Source organism: Geotrypetes seraphini, chromosome 11, assembly GCF_902459505.1.
Source record: "Geotrypetes seraphini chromosome 11, aGeoSer1.1, whole genome shotgun sequence".
NCBI classification, from domain to species: domain Eukaryota; kingdom Metazoa; phylum Chordata; class Amphibia; order Gymnophiona; family Dermophiidae; genus Geotrypetes; species Geotrypetes seraphini.
Genome location: NC_047094.1, coordinates 124,202,653 through 124,223,239, shown reverse-complemented (window position 1 = coordinate 124,223,239; position 20,587 = coordinate 124,202,653). Strand labels below are relative to the sequence as shown.

At 40.8% G+C, this 20,587-nt stretch overlaps 1 protein-coding gene across 2 annotated transcripts in view; it reads right to left on the bottom strand.

Moving 5' to 3' along the window:
* The window catches only part of LOC117368938 (retroviral integration site protein Fli-1 homolog), a 119,925-nt gene that overhangs the window by 19,034 nt on the left and 80,304 nt on the right, over positions 1–20,587 (bottom strand). For both annotated transcript variants that reach the window (XM_033962731.1, XM_033962732.1), the window contains exons 3-4: positions 13,001–13,167; positions 800–1,003 (exon numbers count right to left, since the gene is read on the bottom strand). In XM_033962731.1, the coding sequence (XP_033818622.1) occupies positions 800–1,003; positions 13,001–13,167 (371 nt within the window). The remainder of the gene's footprint in view (positions 1–799; positions 1,004–13,000; positions 13,168–20,587) is intronic.

Sequence of the window (20,587 nt, the reverse complement as noted above, 5' to 3'; positions counted from 1 at the left end):
AAAATCATTTGATAGTGCCTTTATTTAGAGAGATCTTTGTAGATTCCATTCGCAGTTCCATTTTTTCTGTTCAAGGACCAAAATTATGGAATTTGCTTCCCAATCATCTTAGATTGTAAACCCCACTTAATATTTTTTTTAAAAAGGTCTTAAAACATCTCTATTCACTGATCTTCTTCATAAGCATTTTATAACATTATTATAAGTACTCCAGAATTTGCCAGTCATTGCATATAGACCTAACCTCTTGTTTTCCCCCCTCCCCTCCTCCTTTTCTATCACAAATTGTAGTTCTTCCCTTTGTTTTCCCTTTTATGTTGTTTTGTTAGATTATTTTATTTTTATTTGCTTTTTTATACCAATTTGTATTGAAAGCCACTTAGCGACGACCGTTGACTTTGGTGCATCTGGCCCAAAGACACTTGTTTTGTGTCATTTCCCATCCAAAACGATATCCAGAAACATTTCTTTTAGTGCCTGCATTGTAGCACATCTGAAACAACTTAGCATGCTCTAAAATGCAGAAATGAAACAATGGAAATAGAGAAAATAATGAATGATTGAAAAAGTAAAAGTAAATGACAATTTTCTAAGTTTTCTAAGTTTCGGTATCAGATCAGTCCTGGCAAAAACTGGAACACACAAGCTCATCACATTATAGATATCTAAAAAGCAGAGTGGCCTAGAAAGTTCAGCTACTACACCAACTTTTGCTTATTCTTTTCGTTGGTAAAATATAAGACTGCATATCTTGCAAAGAATCTATAAAGGGAGAGGGAGAAGAGGGTAGAGCGCATACTCTGCCTGAGGTAACTGAGATGTGACAGCAGGATGTCTGCATTGTAAGGGGATGTGAGTCTCATGAAGTCTTCCTTGCTCATTTTGCAAAGTTCTTTCCCATCCATGCTGTGGAATAACAATGTGTCCACATCGGAAAGGCCATACTCCTTGACTGCCCACTCCACCCATTGCCGGACATGGTCTTGTGTCCACACGCTTGGATCTGGGGAAAGATTGTTGAAAGAAATGTATTTGGTCAGTCCAGACAACATAAGGACAGTTCTGTAAACTAGATGCTTATCGCTGATGCACCCCCTGTACTTGTAAATATTTAGAATAGTAGCATATATTTAAATAGGCACACACTTACATGTATATATGCCAGCGTGCTTCCTAAACATTATTCTGTAAATATGCGATCATCTTGCAAAGCGCTTATTTGCAAAGGGGTGTACACATGGATGGAGCATGGGTGGGCATAGGCGGGTCTGCCATTTTTGCCTGAACCTTTACAGAATACTGTAAGTTATGTACATCTCTGACATATTTAGGCACCCACATTTATGCCAGCTCTATGGTTTGTATAAATGTGGGCATCTAAATGTTAGACCGCCAATACAAGGTTACACTAGTATTATATAACAGAACCTAGGTATCTAGATACCATTATAGGAAAGGCTCCTACTGCCCAACCTCAGGGCACCTAATTGGAGAATTGCAGATAGCTGAACCTATGCACTTGTAATTAATCAGCGGTCCAGTGGAGTAGAGGATTGGCCTAGTAATTAGAGTGATTGCCTCACACCCTGAGGTTGTGCATTCAGTTCCCACTGCTGCTCCTTGTGACTCTGGGCAAGTCACTTAACAGTTCATTACCTCAAAATAAGAAACTGTCTAAGATATGTAAACCACTTTGATTGTAATAAAATAGAAAAAGCAGTATATCAAGTCTCATACCTTTTCTTTCAGATATTTTTGAAACCTCCTTTTACTGCTACTGCAAAGAAACACTTAATAGAGCATCCTACTCCAGCATTTTGAGTTAACTCGGTTTTGGAACTATATTTCCTGCAAAGCTGTCTGAAGACAATTTAAATCTACCTCCAGCAAGAGGGACCATTCTTTCTGCCACCTCCCTAGAAAAAATACATCCCCTCTAATGGCAAACCTAAGTAGGGCTGACCCTCATTGCTAGAGCAGATTGAAGGGAGCATACAGATGTTTGAACATGAAGATCCCCCTCTTTCTCAGCCTTCTGCTGAGCTAAAGGTAATAATAATTCTCATCCTGTTGTACAGAGGGCAGTGAGTTTTCTCTAGGGCTTAAAGGCCATATAGTGAGTTTAATGCTTTCTAGAGCTTTAGAAGCCATAGGGGTCAAGGTGCATGCTGTTTCCCCACTTCTGTTTCATTCTTGCATTGGAGGTCACACTCATTAGAGCAGTGTTTCTCAACTTCTTCAAGCCAGGTATTCCCTAAGTCTAACAAATATTAACCAAGTACCCCTGCCCAAGCTCCGCCTCTGGCCCACCCAAGCTCCACCCCTGACCCCATCCCCTTAATAATAGTACTAATTGTAATGCAATTTATTCCATCCATTTTTCATATACACACAATATAATCTTATTAATACATAATGGTAACCACAAAATTTTAAAAAACCACAAAGCACACTAAAGGCAGAGAAAATGTTAATTATCATTTATATTTGGGGGGTTTTCAAAGATGTCAAGGCAGATGACTTTAAATTACGTAATGTCACCTCAGTAACAACTATAGAAAAATAGACAAATATAGTGCAAAATATAGACAGCAGATATCAATTTTCAAAACTGACACATTTAGATCACTAAATTGAAAATAAAATAATTTTTCCTACCTTTGTTGTCTGATGATTTCATGAGTCTCTGGTTGCACTTCCTTCTGATTGTGCATCCAATATTTCTTTCTTTCTGTCTCCTGCACTCTTCCTCTCCTCCAGACCTCATTCCCTTCCCCAACCAACATCTCTCTCTGTCCTTCTATGAGTCCAACTTTTCTTCCTCTTTCCTCCACCCCCCATTGGCAACTTGTCTCCCTCTCTCTCTCACTGTCCATCTATCTTTCCCTTATTCCCTCCCTTGCTGCAAAGGGAGTGGGGAAAGAGAGAGAGAGATCGAGATCCAGGGTGCATTTCTCCCACTCCCTCTACTTCCATATCCAACATTTTTCCCTCTCTCATCCCCCGGATCATGTGCAGCATTTTTCACCAGTGCCCACTAGCCCCATGCCCATTTCTCCTTCTATCACCCCTCTCCAGCACCATACTACATCTCTCCCTCCATCACTATGTCCAACATTCCTCCCCCTTGCATTTCCTTCAGTCTGTCCCTCTGTTCCCTCTCCACCACCATATCCAATATTTCTACCTCTCATCCTTCTCTTACCCATGCATCTCTGTCTAAATCCTCTCTCTCTCTCTCTCTATGATTAACAATTTACCTCTTTCTTCCTTTCCCCATGTGCACCATCTCTTTCCCTCTCACACACTCATGTCCACAAATTCTCCCAGTTAGTGCTTCCTTCCTCCCTCCCTTTTGTATCCCATGTTCATGCCCCCTACCTACCTTCTGTGTCCTGAGTTTGTGCCCCCCTCCCTTCCTTCTGAGTTCATGCCCCCTCCCTGCCTTCTAGCCTTTGTCCCAAATTACCCCCTCCTTTCTCCCTTTGTCCCACAATCATGTCCCCTCTCTCCCTTACTTGCTACAATGTGCTCACTCCCTTCGAGGCCATCCAGCTTAGCTGCTCCTTCCTGCCTTCAGCTGCACATAGACATGTCACGGGCAGCGGCTCTTACACGCTGCACATGGCTGACCTACAAGCCTTCCCTCTGATGTCAGCTCTGACGTCGGAGAGAAGGCTTCTGGGTCAGCCACATGCAGCGTGTAAAAGCCGCTGCCTGAGATAAATCCTTGTATGGCTTAAGGCCGGAAGGAACAGCCCTGAAGGAGGTAACTGGGATCTCTCGCTGACCCAGAAGGCTTCCCTCTGACATCAGAGGGAAGCCTTTTCAGGTTGGCTTCGGTTGAGGGGGGAATGCAGGAAGGAGAACATGAGACCCCACCGGTGGCGGCGTTTCGGCAGAAGGGGGCAGGCAGGAAGGAGGGCATGGGATTCCTGGTGGCTGTGATTAAGGTGGAAGGGGTGCAGGAGACCCGCGTAGTGCTGTGTACCCCCAACAAGCGGCTCCCCGCGTGTTGAGAAATACTGCATTAGAGAACTGGATTGGACACTAACCCAGGTTAATGTCTAAGTATTCTACTCTCCCCCAGGCTGGAGTTTGCACTAGTCGTGGTTAAGAGATTTCTGTTCTGGGGATTTCATAGTGACTCAGTCAAGAGAAGTTCAGTTAAAATTCTTGCAAAATGCTGGTAAAACAACTGCATCAGCACAAAATTATTAGCAGCTGCTACAGAAGTGTGTTGAGAAAGCAGCACTTGACTGGTTCTTTGATCTGTATGTGGATAAGAATTTTACAGTAATAACTTTGATTGGGGGTGGGGCTGTGAAGTGCAAGAGAATCTCACTGCATCTTCTTCCACTGCTTACCCAAATGGTTGCAGATGCCAGTAGTTCTTTTTTGCAATTGATTTTCCATCTTGATAATGATCCCATTGTCCTCACAAAATGCACAGTGGTGCCTGCAACAGTAACATGACTGGAGATGGGGATTTGAAAAATACAGCACTAGGCCTTTCTCTAGATAGCTTAAACAATTGAGGACTTCTTGCTCAAGGCTTAACAATGATTTAGCCACTGCTGTTGGATTTTTTTTTTTTCTCCTGCATGGATTACGAATTTTATTAACTTCCATGCTTGTAAAAGAATGGCCAGATTTGTCAGTCTATGACTGTAATTGATAACCACCGCTGGTAGCTCCAGAGCCATACAAGGACCTGAGTTGGATTCCTTAGTGGGGGGGTCTTCTGTTCCCTGAGCCTGTCAGTGTTGGGGATACTATAGAGCAGAGGTTCTTAACCTGGGCCCACAGACTCCCAAGGTGTCTGTGAATAAATATCAGTGAATTTGGATGTGAAAAAAAAGTACATTATTTTCACTAATCTCTAATCACCCCCCCCCCCCTCTCTTTTACTAAGCCAAGGTAGAGGTTTCCACTGCAGTCCAGAGCGCTAAATGCCGTGATGCTGCTCTAATGCTCATAGAATTCCTATAAGCGTCAGAGCCTTTAACACCCTGAGCCTCTACCACGGCTTAGTAAAAGGGTGTCTAACTGAAATCTAGCCTTCCATTAGATATTATAAGCAACAAAATAAGTTATGGCCACTAGACTCCAAAAATGTTTGTCAATTGTAATGTAATGTAATGTAATGTAATTTATTTCTTATATACCGCTACATCCGTTAGGTTCTAAGCGGTTTGAAGAAAGTATACATTAAGATTATAAATGAGAAGTAAGAAGGTACTTAAAAAATTCCCTTACTGTCCCGAAGGCTCACAATCTAACTAAAGTACCTGGAAATTAATAAAGAAGAGAAAATAAAGATGGTTGAAAAAAGAAAAATTCTATGTGAATTTATAGGATGGAAATTAAACTGACAGTGAAGAACTGTATGAAAAATACATATGGAATGCAGTTAGAGAGGGTAGGTTACAATCTATTTATGGTATTTGTTTAATTGGAAGGTGTTAAGGTGGGTAATTTGGGGGAAGGTTATCTGAAGGTAGGTGAATCTTCTGGAGGTAAAAGAGGAGGGGTTAAGATATTTGGATGAATTTTTTGAAAAGCAGGGTTTTGATTTCTTTTCTGAATGTTTTGAAGTTGTCTGATATTGTCATAAGATTGGAGATGGAATGGTTGATTTTTGCTGCTTGTGTTGCCAGAAGGTTGTCAAACATTTTCTTGCGATGTGTGCCTTTGAGTGGGGGGAAGGCGAAAGGGTTCGAGGTTCTTCTGTGTCTTGAGGTGGAGATTTGGTTTAAGCGGTTGTTTAGATAGGAGGGGGAAGAGCCGTGTAATGCTTTGAATATCAGGCAGTGGAATTTGAATTGGATTCGTGCTTGTATGGGTAGCCAGTGAGAGTCTAAGAAGGCAGTTGTTATGTGATCATATTTTTTGAGTGAGTAGATCAATTTGAGGGCGGTGTTTTGTATGGTCTGGAGTTGTTTTATCATAGTGGCTGGACAAGGAAGATATAGGGAGTTGCAATAATCCAGCAGACCTAATTGCAATAAATCTCACTATCTAAAATGATTATACCTTAAAAAAAGTGAAATCAGAATACACCTGATTGTGTGAAGTACCTTCTTCTCTCAAAGTATGTAACTGAAAATGATCAACACATATTTATTGGGGTAAATATTTTTTTTAAATGGAGACAAAGCCCCCCCCCCTCCCTCGCACCTGTTGAAAACCAACTACAAAAAGTGAAGGATACAGTGTTGATACAGCCCATTGTGCTTGCCCAGCTGGATTATTGTAATTCTGTTTATATGGGCATCAAGCAGGGTAGTCCAGGGGTATCCAACCTACGGCCCAAGGACCGCATAAAGCCCCGTGAAGTATTTTGTGTGGCCCCGGTCGAGAGCGATGCAGTGTTTTCCTCTGCTGCCCCCGGGTGTTTACCGTCTTGCTGGCTCCCTCCTCTGTCTTGCTGCAGCTTTTGCACATTTGTGCAGCCCCAGAAAAATTTTTGCAGCCAATGCGGCCCAGGGAAGCCACAAGGTTGGACACCCCTGGCGGTAGTCTAAATCGACTACAGTTAATACAAAACACGGCAGCTAAACTTATTTTCAGGAAAAGAAAGTACGACCATGTCTCTCCTTTGTTGAGAAAGCTTCACTGGCTCCCAGTTCGTTTTAGGATCAAGTTTAAGTGTGCATGTGTTATCTTTAAGCTTCGCTATGGAATATTTGACCTTTTAGTTCCCTTATATTGGAATACTACTAGATCTTGCCACTCAAGGATTACACAGAAATATAAATTATCGTTCCCCTTTTTTGGAAGAATTAAATCTGTTGGGAAGTTTAGCCAATCTCTTGCGTTCAAACTGGTAGAAACTTGGAACAAACTCCCTGACTCTGTAAGATGGATAGGTCAGCTATAACAATTTCGTAAAGCCCTAAAAACTTTGCTGTTTACACAATATCTTAATGGTTACATACTGAAGTGACGAATTGATAGCATTTTCACATTCACTTTCTCAGGCTTGTATTCTTTTATATATTCTGGTCTTAATTATTTGTGAACCGAGTCGAGCTCTGTTAGAAGATGACCCGGTATATAAACCAAAGACTAGACTAGACAAAAACATCAAAAATAATATCAAAAGTTAAATGCACTTGTCAATAAAATGCGGACTGTATATTTGTTATAAGGAGGAAAATTCCTTTGACAGCTCTTCAGTTAAGTTGAGCTGTTCTATACTTATTCATATATTTACAATGCATATATTCATATCAAAATTAAGGAGGTTTTTTTCTTTGACCAATGATTGATGTCACCCTTTGTTACTGGCATACATTGTCTTATTTGCCTTTCAAGGGAATCTAAAGCCTTTTTTCCTCCTTATATGAAATATACAGTCCGCATTTTATTGACAAGTGCATTTAACTTTTGATATTATTTTTGATGTTTTTATATTCTCCACTTTTTGTAGTTGGGATACATATTTAGCCAGTGGCGGTGAGCATGTTGTTGACCACCATTGGTGTTAATTTTTTTTTTTTATTATTATATTTTTAAAATTTTTATTCTGCATAAAACCTATGTGGATTGCAATAAAGCATTTATAAAATAATCACAATATCAATACATAAGTATAACAAGCATATATTCAAAATCATCTCTCATCTGTGTTCATACTCTACTACCTCTTCCTCATCATTGTACCAGTAAAAACTACTTCTTAAAAGTATATTTTACAGTACACAAACAAAACACTCCAGACAGAGTATTCTATAATAAAGAATGACATGGGGACAAATTTTTCCCCGTCCCCGTGGAAACTCATTTTCCCATCCCGTTCCTATCCCTGCCCCATTCCTACAAGCCCCATCCTCATCTGCACAAGCCTCAAACACTTTAAAATCACAAGTTTTAGAGCACTATACACACAGCAGATATAAATTCTCAAAACTGACACATTTCAATCACTATATTGAAAATACAATCATTTTACCTACCGGCGATCCTCTGCAGGCTGCTGTAATTAGCTTTAAATGTGAGACCTGGAAGCTAGGGGGGAAGCTGGAGGACGCTAGAGAGAAGGGGGAAACATGCAGGCCTTTGGCTAATCTGGAAGCACTGGCGCTGAACCGCGTAGGGAAGTCAGCTGGAAGGTGCCTCTCTTTAGTGGTGTACCAAGGGGGGGGAAGGTCCGCTCCGGGTGCACGCCCCAAGGGGGTGCACAGCTGGCCACCCACCGGGGAATAGGCTGCTGTCGGAGAAAGGCTGCCACTGCCACCATCGGGAACAGGCCGGCGCCGAGTTCTCCCTCCCTGCTTCTCTTCCCCGCAGGGCGGAAGAACTCTCGCCGCCCGACATCAATTCTGACATCAGAGAGGACGTTCTGGGCCAGCCAATTGCTGCCTGGTTGGCCCGGAACGTCCTCTCTGAAGTTATAATTGACGTCGGGCGGCAAGAGTTGGTCGGCCCCATGGGGAAGAGAAGCAGGGCGAACTCAGCGCTGGCCTGTTCCCGAAGGCCAGTGGCAGCCTTTCCCTGGTGGCGGTGGCAGCAGCATGTTTCCCATTGGTGATGGCATGGCGGAGGGCAGGGAGAAAGAAAGAAAGAAAGGGGTGGGGAGAAAGGGAGCCAGAAAGAAAGAAAGGGGGGGGGAGGGGGACAGGGAGCCAGAAAGAAAGAAAAGGGGAAGGGTGAAACAAAGAAAGAAAGAAAGAAATCCTGCACAGTCAATTGATCCTGTACAGTCGATGCTATCAGAAAGCCATGTCCCTTTCATACACACAGACAGATACACCCTCGCCCAATATGGAATAATCACAAACTAAAAATAGAAACATGTAGACAAAAGTTAAATTGAACTGCCAAGAAACCAGACTCTGCATACAATATAAAACAATTCAAGGCTTGTGTGGATGGAATCAGGTAGTTTGTTGGGATGGGGACCGAGCTTACGGGGATTAGTCCAATAAAATGGTATTTTGCTATTTCTCATGATTTGTTTTATTTATATTTGTTAATTTGTAAAGTGGTGATTGTTATGTATCAGTTTTTTTCAAATTTACATCTACTGTCTTTATATTTTGCACAGTATTAGAGGACATGTGTTACTGTTTTTGTGGTGTTGAGGTGTGCAGGATCTGGCTTGTTTAGTTTTACAATGTATGTGTTGATGTTCTAGTGCTCACTGCAGTGTTTAAGATGCTGCCTTTTCCTAGGTACACTCCTGTGTGATATGTGGATTATTACTAAAAATCATATTTTTCATATAGATGGGAGGGGGGTGTGTCAAAAATGATGGGCCCTGGGTGTCACATATGCTAGGTACGCCACTGCCTCTCTTCCTCCTCAGCGTGCTGCGACACACTTGGAATCTCAGGAGGCGCACAGTTTGAGATACACTGTGTTAGAGGCTTGAGTAGTTAGGGCAGAGCTTACAGGAACGGGGCAGGAAAAGTGACAAAACTCACGGGGACGGGATGGGGGAAACCGAGTTCCTGTGGGGACAGGGACAAATTTGTCCCCGTGTCATTCTCTATTCTATAACACTGGAGCTGCACATGAAAATGCTGTGTGCCTTGTCTGTTTATAATGAGCTGCATTACAAATGGCTGTATCCAACTTCGTAACTTATTTATTTATTTAATTCATTTTATATTCCGTCCTCCCCACAGAGCTCAGGACAGGTTACAAGGTAACGTACATAATGCTTGGACAAATGAGTTTAGGGTGAACATAAGAATAATAAACTCAACCACTCTAATAGGCAAAAAGTCCTCTTATACAAAACAATTTCAACTGAAACAAGTGAGGACTCAAGGAGAAATCAATCCTTGCTGGTTATAATACCGCTCTCAGAACCCTGTAATGTCCTAACACAATAGTGTTTGGAACCATATTTCCAGGTAAATGATGTCTTTCATTGAGTCGGTATTTTGTGTGCAAAAACCACAATCATGCAGCAAGCTCATATAAAGTGCTAAATAAAATAAATATGCTAAAAGTTGTATCAAAAAAACTTTTTCGCACTTATCTTTCACAGAGCTGGCTTGTAGTGCATAGTTGTTCGTTACATGGCTAAACGCCCTACGGGACCCGTTTCACCACAAATAAAGGGCTTCTTCAGGGGTCTTACATTTAGAAATGTGCAACAGTATTCTCGTTAACAGCGCCATTTTTTTTGTGTTAACGAGAATACTGTTGCACATTTCTAAATGTAAGACCCCTGAAGAAGCCCTTTATTTGTGGTGAAACGGGTCCCGTAGGGCGTTTAAGCCATGTAACGAACAACTATGCACTACAAGCCAGCTCTGTGAAAGATAAGTGCGAAAAAGTTTTTTTGATACAACTTTTAGCATATTTATTATATTTAGCACTTTATATGAGCTTCCTGCATGATTGTGGTTTTTGCACACAAAATACCGACTCAATGAAAGACATCATTTACCTGGAAATATGGTTCCAAACACTATTGTGTTAGGACATTACAGGGTTCTGAGAGCGGTATTATAACCAGCAAGGATTGATTTCTACTTGAGTCCTCACTTGTTTCAGTTGAACATAAGAATAGCCTGACTGGGTCAGACCAATGGTCCATCAAGCCCAGTAGCCTGTTCCCACAGTGGCCAATCCAGGTCACTAGTACTTGGCCAAAACCCAAGGAGTAGCAATAATTGTTTCAAACCCTAGGGTGCATCTAAATTCAAAATCTGGTGCACTGAACATAATACCTTAAAATTCTGTTCTAAAACATATTGGCAGCCAGTGTAAACTTTTCAAAACAGGGGTCACAGGCTCTCTTTTTACAATCCCCTCAATCATTCTCGCTGCTGGGCCACGGCCAGGCTTTGGCACTGAATATCCGATTTAAGTGATGTCGTCTGACACCAGTTAAGTTGATATTCAGAACTTAACCGGCCATGATTTATGATTTATCTTTAATCTTATCTATTGTTTTGCCTTTTGTCTTTGTTTTGTTCTATTTCTATCATTTAAATTTCTCCAGAATTCTACTGCTCAACGGCTCCCCCTTCTGCTTCTATTCCTTTCTCTCCTCTCTTCTACCTTCCAAAGTATTTAGATCAATGCTGTCTTGTTAAAATGTTTATTTTATTTTTATTTTTCCTCTAACTCTACTTTTCACTTCTCTATTACCCTCCAGGTACTTTAGTTAGATTGTGAGCCTTCGGGACAGTAAGGGAATTTTTCAAGTACCTTTCTTATTTCTAATCTTAATGTATATTTTCTGTAAACCGCTTAGAACCTAACGGATGGAGCGGTATATAAGAAATAAATTACATTACATTACATTACATGAGTTGCTGCATAAAGACTGTACACTTCTCCCTCCGTATTTGCGATTTTAGCATTCACGATTTTGATTATTCATGGTTTTTAGCTTGCTGGCTCTTCCCCCCCAAAACTACATCAGCTTGCATAGAGAAATCGCTGATTCCCAGCACTTTCTTCACCATATTTTGCCTCTCCTTCAGGAACAGGCCAAGTCTCCCACCATGTAATTTGCGGTTTCACCATATTTACGATGGTTTTTAATAGAAAACAGCGAATAACATATGAAAAAGTTATTTGCGGTTTTTCTGTATTTGCAGTTCTGTTAATCCCCTATCACAGCAAATACGGAGGGAGAAGTGTACAGTGTTTTATGTGGTTCCACTTATACGGTTACCCTGGCTGGTTAAGTGCTGAATATTGACATTCACTAGCCAACTGCTGACTCTGCCCTGGGAACACCCCTAGAATAGCTGGCTTTCATTTAGGCACTAACTGCTAATTTTCTGTGGTGATAACTAGTTAACTATATTTGAGCATAATCAATTTCCTCTGTAGTGCAGTCTATATCTACAGTATGTATTTTATTTTATGCAAACACATTTTTTTGAGGAGACTATAGGTATAACCAGACTCTCAAAGGGTTCCATGGCACATAAAGGTTAAGGACCCCTGTTACAGAGTTAGTGCATCCAACCCCTTGGAGTGGGTGGGGGTGGGGTGTCTGTCTCTGTCACTGCACAACAGTAACATTTATTGGCCAGATTTAGGACCCATGCTTACAGGTTCTCTACGGAGCACTATTCATGACTCCTAATCGCTACAGTAATTGGCTAAGTAAGTTGGGAAGGGTATAAGATCCCTGGGTGGCTACAAATAAGGCTTATGCTCCTGAATCTGAGCTTTGGTTCCAACTAAGCTGGAACACCAATGGAGTAGGAGATAAGGTGTTGTCTCATTTTCCTTCTTATAAAAATAGAAGGGAAGGATCATCATTGTAGTAGCAACTGATCATTCCATTGTTCACTTTAACAAGATATTCTGTTAAGGCTATTCCTAGTGATTTCTTTCAGAGTAGAAAACTTCTTTCATATTAGTCTGCTAAAATGAATCATCTCAATATTCAAATGAAGTAATAAGGTCACTGACAGACAGCCCTTATATTAATACGGTCACCATGCTAGGTGAAAATCTGGCTCAACGTTGTTAAAATAAAACCAACAAAACAGCTGGTTGGAGGCAAACCCTTTCTTGTCTTAATAAAGGAAACTTGGGAGTACCTTCAAAGCTTCCAACTGAACCATTTCATTAGCTTATTAGAGTTACTATCTCTACCTCTTGTATTACTTTATCATAACTCATTTTATGATTAGTTAATTTACCATCTGTGTGGTTGGGCAGCACCAGCTTGGGTCAGTGACCACGGATGTTGAGTGGTGTCATTTTTCAACTATTAGTCATTATCACAAACATTGCTCGTCAGGGTTTATAGATACACAAATGTGGTTGAAAGCAGAAATTGATTTATCAGAGTTCTTTTCCTTGTTTCATGGCAACTCTGTAGATACCGAGTCATTATGTTTACCCATTGACATGACTACACCAAACCTAATGCTATGTATATGATATAGCCGATTCTTTTTAATAGTAAGGTGACACCAAGGATCATGCATGTATCACTGTTCACCCACAAAAGAAAAGAGACAGCTGAAGAATGCTGCCACCCACACATTAGGACATACACACTAACCTGCTGGCACAATCACTTTCTTCTCTTCGCTGCTACTGACTTGGGAGGAGTTTATAGGGGGTGTAGTCCGGGGCTCTGTGTAGCTCGGTTGGTATGCCCCATGAACTGTTTCTGTAATGCTCACTGCTTTACTCCTCTGTGATACAGTGCAGTCCAAGGGGGATCGTCTGTTGGGGTGGAGAGAGAGAAGATATTAGGCCACTATTTATGCAAAAGGTGGTGGGATCCTTGAAGCAATGTTGCTAATCATTTTTATTTATTTATTTATTTATAAGTTTCCAAGTTTCCAAGTTTATTAGTTTTTAATATCCCGATCATAAAATGAATATCTGACCGGTTTACAATTATAAATAAAGAAAATTAAAAGAAAAAACAAAACATAATTTAATATAGAATAGAGAGAAATAAAAAGAGTGTAAAAAAGTAGATAGAGTGAACGAGTATGACATTTACAGACAAACTAGAAAGTGAGGAAAGATGGGGAGGTGGGAAAAAGTTACATAATTAAAAAAAGAAGAAAGGATATAGAGGGGAAAGGGGATGACACATAAGGGATAGGGGAATAATAAATAAGATGGTGGACTGTTTCCAAAAAAATAAAAAATAAAATTTTGAGATTAGGGTTTGTCGTATGCATCTTGAAAAAGAAAAGTTTTGAGATTGATTTTAATTACACTCAAGTATTACACTTAAAACTGAAAAATGCAACCAGCCTTTGAGCAAGTATAAATACTCATGCCTAAAGTTGGATGTGTAACCGCAGACTTATTATTCTATAATGTCAATAGCGGATGCCTAAATTTAGGCAACCTATAGAGAATTATCCCCTTAGTGATTTATTCAATGAATCTCTACATGTGGCTCCATTTCCTTTCACATCCCCTAGTGGTTGCCAAACCAAAAATGGAAGAATTCATCTACTATTTGTTGGGCTCTTCCTTCTGTGCTTTATGACATGAGAGAGAAAGCTACACATATATACTTTTATCCCATCTCCAGCAGTTTTCTTGTTCAAGACCCTAAGCCCATATATGTCTGAATGTTCTTGCTCAAAGGCTGGTGTAAATGCTTGCACCTAAACATCTGTCATCTCATCTAGCTTATGTTGGTCCTGTGGGAAATCTGAAGGATCACTGTCTCACATGATATTTCACTGTAACCATCTCTCCATATACTGGGATAAGGTTTGGAGCACCATTTCCTCTATACTAAATATAAATGATCCTTTGCATCTTTCATCATGGCCTTTCACATATTCTACCAGAACATAACGCTCGGTTGCTTAATATCTTACTTTTTTTGGCTATCAAAAATATTCTGCATTGTTGGAAAGACCTATCCAAGGTGGAATACAGTCAGCACCAAAACCAAATTCGAAAGTGTTATCGCTGGGAAACATAATTCTATTGATGCATTCCTTAAAGTATGGAGTCCTGTCAACCCTAGATCACTGACCTTTGACGCTTTGAGTCATGACATCTAGCTACATATTGAAGTATCTCTTAAATGACTGGACATGGTTACTGTCCTTTAGTGGTGCCCGCTGGGAACTCCCTCTCTCTCTTTCCCATATGCCTTGCATACATATTGCAATTAAATTTTGTGCTTGTTTTGCAACACAAGTTTGACATGGTTCAATCGGTTGTATTGTGGCAGGATTATTGCTCTTTACATGTGTATTATTATTGATCATGCGACTAGACTGATTCATGACTTAGTTACCATTTGTGTAGTTTTCTGTTTTTACCTTTTATCTAAATTCAATAAAACGTTTGAACTGGGGAAAAAAAACTATCTGTCAGGCGCATAACTGACAGCATTCTATATTCTGCGCATGCAGTTCTGGCCACGCCCCTCCCAGGTCCACCTTCCCCCTCCCCCTTGCAGTTGTGCACTATAGATTTTGTGCGCACAACTTAAGAATACTCTTAAGTTGTGCGCACAACTTAAGAATACTCTTAAGTGCACAACTTAAGAATACTCACTTAAGGCAGTTATGTGCTTAACCACTAATTAGTGGTCATTAGCACAAAATAATACCAATTATAACCAATAATTGTTGTTATAGCCAATTAGCAGCTACATTATTATTTATTTATTCAATTTCTATACCATTCTTCCAGGGAAGCTCAGAATGGTTTACATGAATTTATTCACGTACTCAAGCATTTTCCCCTGTCTGTCCTGGAGGGCTCACAATCTATCTAACGTACCTGGGGCAATGACTTACGCAGGGTCACAGGGAGCAATGTAGGTTTGACCTGACAACCTCAGGGTGCTGAGGCTGTAGCTTTAAACACTGCGCCACACTCTCCTACCTGCAAATGACACCATTCTACCACTTGCATGTGCAACTTTCCTCGCAAAGCATAAAATTGGGTGTCTACGTTTATCAAATTATGGGGTAAGAGCTGAAAAGCAAAGCAGAAGAGCAGGGCCAGGTCCAAAATGAACTGTTGCTCAGTGCTAAGGCTGTCCTTGCCTAGCAAAGATGGGTGAGTGAAGGACTTTTGTTCTGTGCCTATTTTAAAGACAAGAAATGAGTCATTACAAGTACTTGAAAAGAGAAAATTAGTAGATATTTAGCTTAATGTTGTATAAAGCATTTTAACAGCATGAGTGGGGTTTGGGTTTTGGGCTGTGCATAAATATCCAGACACAATCAAAAAGGTGCAATCAAACTTTTTATTACCTCACAAGAAAATAAAACCCCTGACTCCTCTCACTTCACAGGGGTAGGCGTACAAGAAACAGTCTATTTGTTCAAAAAGTCCTGAGATGGGCCTGTGGCTGACAGAACCCAGGACACAGTTTGTGGCTTGTCTTGCAACAGTCTTCTTTACTCAGGTAACATGGTTTGGCCCGAGCCAGATCTTAGAGCAACTCACAGGTGTTCAGCAAAAGAAAGGTTGGCTTACCTCAGCCAAACCGAGTGACTAGTGGTTGTAGTCAAGGCGTATACCGGTATTACTTCATCTTCCTTCTTCCCTACTAGGCCTCCTTAACCTGCTCTGGCCCTGCCTCTTATACTTCCAGGCAACTGCTTCCTGACTCCTCCCTTTTCGTATTACTTCCCCTTAGGGAGGAGTCACATAAAGTAAGGTGGTTCTGACATTGTGAGAGAGTATCCAGCAGGGGCAGTGGTAGTGTCCTATAGACTACCTCACAAGCATCTAGGTAAGAAGAGTCCCTCCCTTTCACTTACTCTTCATTATCAAATATGCAATGAATGCTAACATGCTTATGAACTGGACATTTAGGTATTTCTAAACAAGGACAGATATTTCTATGCTCGTGTTCCCAAGTATTTTTCATAAAGTTGCTTTATAAAACAGAATTTTTCAGGACTCTACTGAGTTTTATACTTCGATCCAGAAGCTAGAAGGATGGTTAATTTACGCAACTGAATGATCTGATTTCAACAATGTTTTGTTATACTACAGTAAAAAAATGTATTGTAACAAAAATCTCAGGGGCATAGCCAGCCCTCCAATTTGGGTGGGAGTGCCCAGAGGTGGACCTCCCCCTAATAATGCCTTTCCTGTCAAGGATGCCAAAGCCCCACCAGCCAAACTTTGTCCTCACACTGTTGTAGTACAGAAAAAGCCAGTGGCATGCCACCAATGCCAGAACTCCTTAAGCATGCTCATTTCTTGCATGAATTGAGCATGAGTGAGGAGTTCTGGCAACAGTGGTTGGAGATTTGCAACCAACTTCTTCTGTACTGCAGCCCTGTGAGGAGGAGGGGAGAAGCTCAGCAACAAATTTCCTTGTATGTAGGGCTTTGGCTTGCCCACCAACCTTTTAATTGGAGCTGCATGTTTGGAGGGGGCCTGAGCCCAAAGTGAGGGTTCTGGCCCCCGTGACTATGCCACTGCTCTAGTCAGTGGCTCAGCATGGAAATTGATGCCTGGCATTCTCACCCATCCCCTCCCAGTGATGGGGGGGAGTCTCCTAGCTGCACTCCCCCATGCCTCTTAAATTTTGCTCTTCTTCACCAGTAGTGAGCAAGGTCTCCTATTCACTGCTTGTATTAGCTCAAGTTTTTCTTCTAACAAAACTTCCTAGTTTCACAAACAGAAAGTTATGTCAGAGGGAGGATTTAGGGCTGGCGTAGGCAGTGACTAGAATCCAGCCAATTGAAAGGCAGTAGGGGAGGAGCATTGTGAGGTAGCTCCAGTCACAGAGACTATAGGTAGAATCCAGCCAATGGAATGGCAGTGGGTGTGAAGTACTGGAAAGAATATCTTAATGGTGGTTCTCCATGGACATAGGATCTTCCAGCCACACAAGTCACATCATTGTGACATTGCCAGCCCGGCAGATTCCAAGTACTGTACACACTGTACATTCCATTGCCCATCAATTACTGTGTTTCAGCTAACTTCAACTCTGGGAAGAATGGGAGGGATTATGTGGCTAGAAGATCTTCTGTCCATGGAGAACCACTGTTAAAATAAGAAACTATTCTTTCTCCATGGACAGAAGATCTTGCAGCCACATAAGTGGTGACTCCCAAGCTAACGATTGCAGGTTTGTGTTAAGAAAAATTGACCAGATTTAATCTCTGCAATCCATCAAGTAAGGTGGTAGGAGTGGTGTGTTGAAACCTCAAGATAAACAGTTCAATATCATACGTGAGAAATTGTCTATCCAATAATGTTTTACAAATGTATGTAGGTTCAACCAAGTTGCAGCTTGACATATCTCCTGTAAAGAAGCTCTTTGTAAATATGCTTTAGTGGTGGCTACTGATTGAAGGGAATGAGTTTTAACTCTTGGAGATGGTGTAGAATTCAAAATTTGCAAATAATAGAAATCTATACAATTTGCTATCCATTTAGTTACTGCATGTGGAGAAGTTTGACTATTGATTGTCAGGAATAATTGAAATGTCTATTATCTGAGGTAATTCTTTTAAGGTATATAGTTAAAGCCCTTTTACAATCCAACTGGTGAAGAGATTCTTCTTGAAAATTTTTATGTGATGGTGTATAATAAACTGATAATAGCACTGTTTGATTAATATGAAAATCTTTTATAACTTTGGGAAGGAACTGTGGATGTGTAAGTAATAAGACCTTATGTAATATCTGTATATAAGGTTGATAATATACTAAAGCTTGTAGTACACTGATACATCTTGCTGATGTGATGGCAACAACATATATGTTCCTGAAGTATTTAGGCAGCTGACCTGTACAATTTTTACTCCAAAATAACTGTTAATCTATACCTGCTAATCACTAGCTCTTAACTCTGTTATTCTACTCAAGTTGTACCATCTTTTAATTATTATAAACCACATAGAACTTCACGGTCCTGCGGTATATATATATATATTTTTTTTTTCTCAATTATTTGTTTATTCAAGTTTATCAATACAAACAAGCAATACATTACTTGTATTCAGATTAACATAAGTTATTAAAAAGAAAACTTATAAACCAATTCCACTTAAATCAGTGTTTTGGTTATTCATTTATACTTCCAATATATTTAGTCCACAATCTTTTAAAGGAGATTCTTAGAAAAAAAAAAAAATTAACAATAGAAACAATCTTTATCCAACCTAGAAAGCGGCAATTATCTGCGGTGCTACAGCCATTCATGGCAGGTTATACATTCTCAGTCATAGGCACTACTTGCTCTTTGGATTCTATAAATCCTACTAGTTGTTTAGGTTCAAAAAACAAGTAATTCTTATTCTGATAAGAGACAAAACATTTTACAGGAAATTTCAACAAAAAATTTGCCCCCAAGGCAAGGACTCTTGGCCTTAATGCCAAGAATTCTTTCCTACGCCTCTGGGATCTTAAAGACATATCAGGAAATATTTGAACATTAGAACCTAAAAACTGATCATTAATATGACGAAAATACAAACGCAATATATATTCTCTATCACTTTCCAAAGCGAGAGTTATTAACAGGGTTTTCCTTTCCGTTATGACCTCCAAGGAGTTTTCCAGAAAAGTTGTTAAGTTCATATTTTCATTATTAGTCCCTTGAATCTCATTAGGAGTGGAAACTTCCACAGGTCTCTTGATTTGAAAATAATTAGCTCTAATTATAATAATTAGGAATAAGCAAAATTTCCTTAAAATACTTTCTTGCCATCTCCATTGGTGAAATTAAGGGACATTTTGGAAAATTTAGGATTCTCAAGTTATTTTTCCTTAATTGGTTCTCGAAACTTTCCATTTTTCTAGCAATAAATGTTCTTTCTTTTACTAATTCCAAGTCCAATATTTCCATTCCACAAATTCTTGACTCCTGTTTTTCCATTTTCTCACTTAAATCTTTAAGGGCCAAACCCTGTTGCTCCACTTTAGAGTGGATAGTCCCATAGTCAGTATTTAAAGTGGAAAAAGACATTTTGAGGTTAGCGTCCATAACTGAAATAGCCTGCCATAAAGCCTCCATATCAATTACCTTAGGCTTCTCCAACACCCCAAAAGTGATCTTACTTCCTCCTGAAGCTCCTCTCTCCTCTCCTGCAGTGTGGGTAAGCTGTCGGTGTACTGCAGCTTCTTCTTCGGCTCCAGATGAGCTTGGAGCTACCAGCCCTCCTTCACTGAGGATCAAAGACTCCTCCCGGGTCCATGATGCATCAGGAACCCCCAGAACTGCATTGCTTCCAGGTTGTAGGGGTGGCTGCCTCTGTTCCGGGCTTAACATCGCCCGAAGCTGCTGGCTGAGTTCGCCCGACGAATTCGGGCTCACCCCTGAAGTAGCCACCGCTGATTCGCCCGATCGGGCCAAAGCTTCCTCGATTGTGCTCTGCACCAGACGCGGTGCCACTACCGCCGCTGGAGGGTTGCCGCGGAGGGCTCCTTTCCTCTTACCCATGTTAAGGTAAGAGAACTGCTAATTCAGAGAAAAAGCAACGCCGGCCGAGAACAAGAGAGGGAGCCTCACTCTCAGGCGTCCGCTCTCATCGCCATCTTGAATCTCCTTGTGACTTTTCTATCCAATTACATTTTAGCATCTGCAGTTTAAATCAGAGGCGTTCTGTTCTGTTCAGCGCCATTTCCAGCTCTGTCAACTTAAGCTGTGCCGGATCATTTGGAGGGTCACAGCGCAGTCCAGCAGTTCCTGAAGAAGGGGGTGTGCACCCCCGAAATGGAGTCCCGTTGGACGAATTGAGAATCAATATCTTCGCTGGCTGTTGTTTCCACTGAGAAGCTAAGTACTTCCTGTTGGCTTTTTCACTTTGCTGGTTTTGGACGTTTGTATTTGACCCCCCAGATAAGGGGCAGAGACTATTGCTGTTTATGGTGGAACGAGTGTGTGTTTTTTTGATTTATTATCTTTTTTTCACACCGAGCACTGTTGGGTGCACTTTATTATAAATTATACACAGTGTAAAAGCCCGGGGATGTTTCACAGTTAACACCCTGTTAGGTGTAAGCCGGTGACAGCCTGTTCCGCTGGATTTTCCAGCGAGTGGCTGTGTGACTGAGGGCTCTCCTGTGTTTATCACTCATTCATTAGGGATAGTTATATCCACCAGCTCTGCCCTAGTCTCTCCCCCCTATCTGGTTCCAGTTCTTGGGATCTGGGAGGTTTACTTTTTTGACGCTT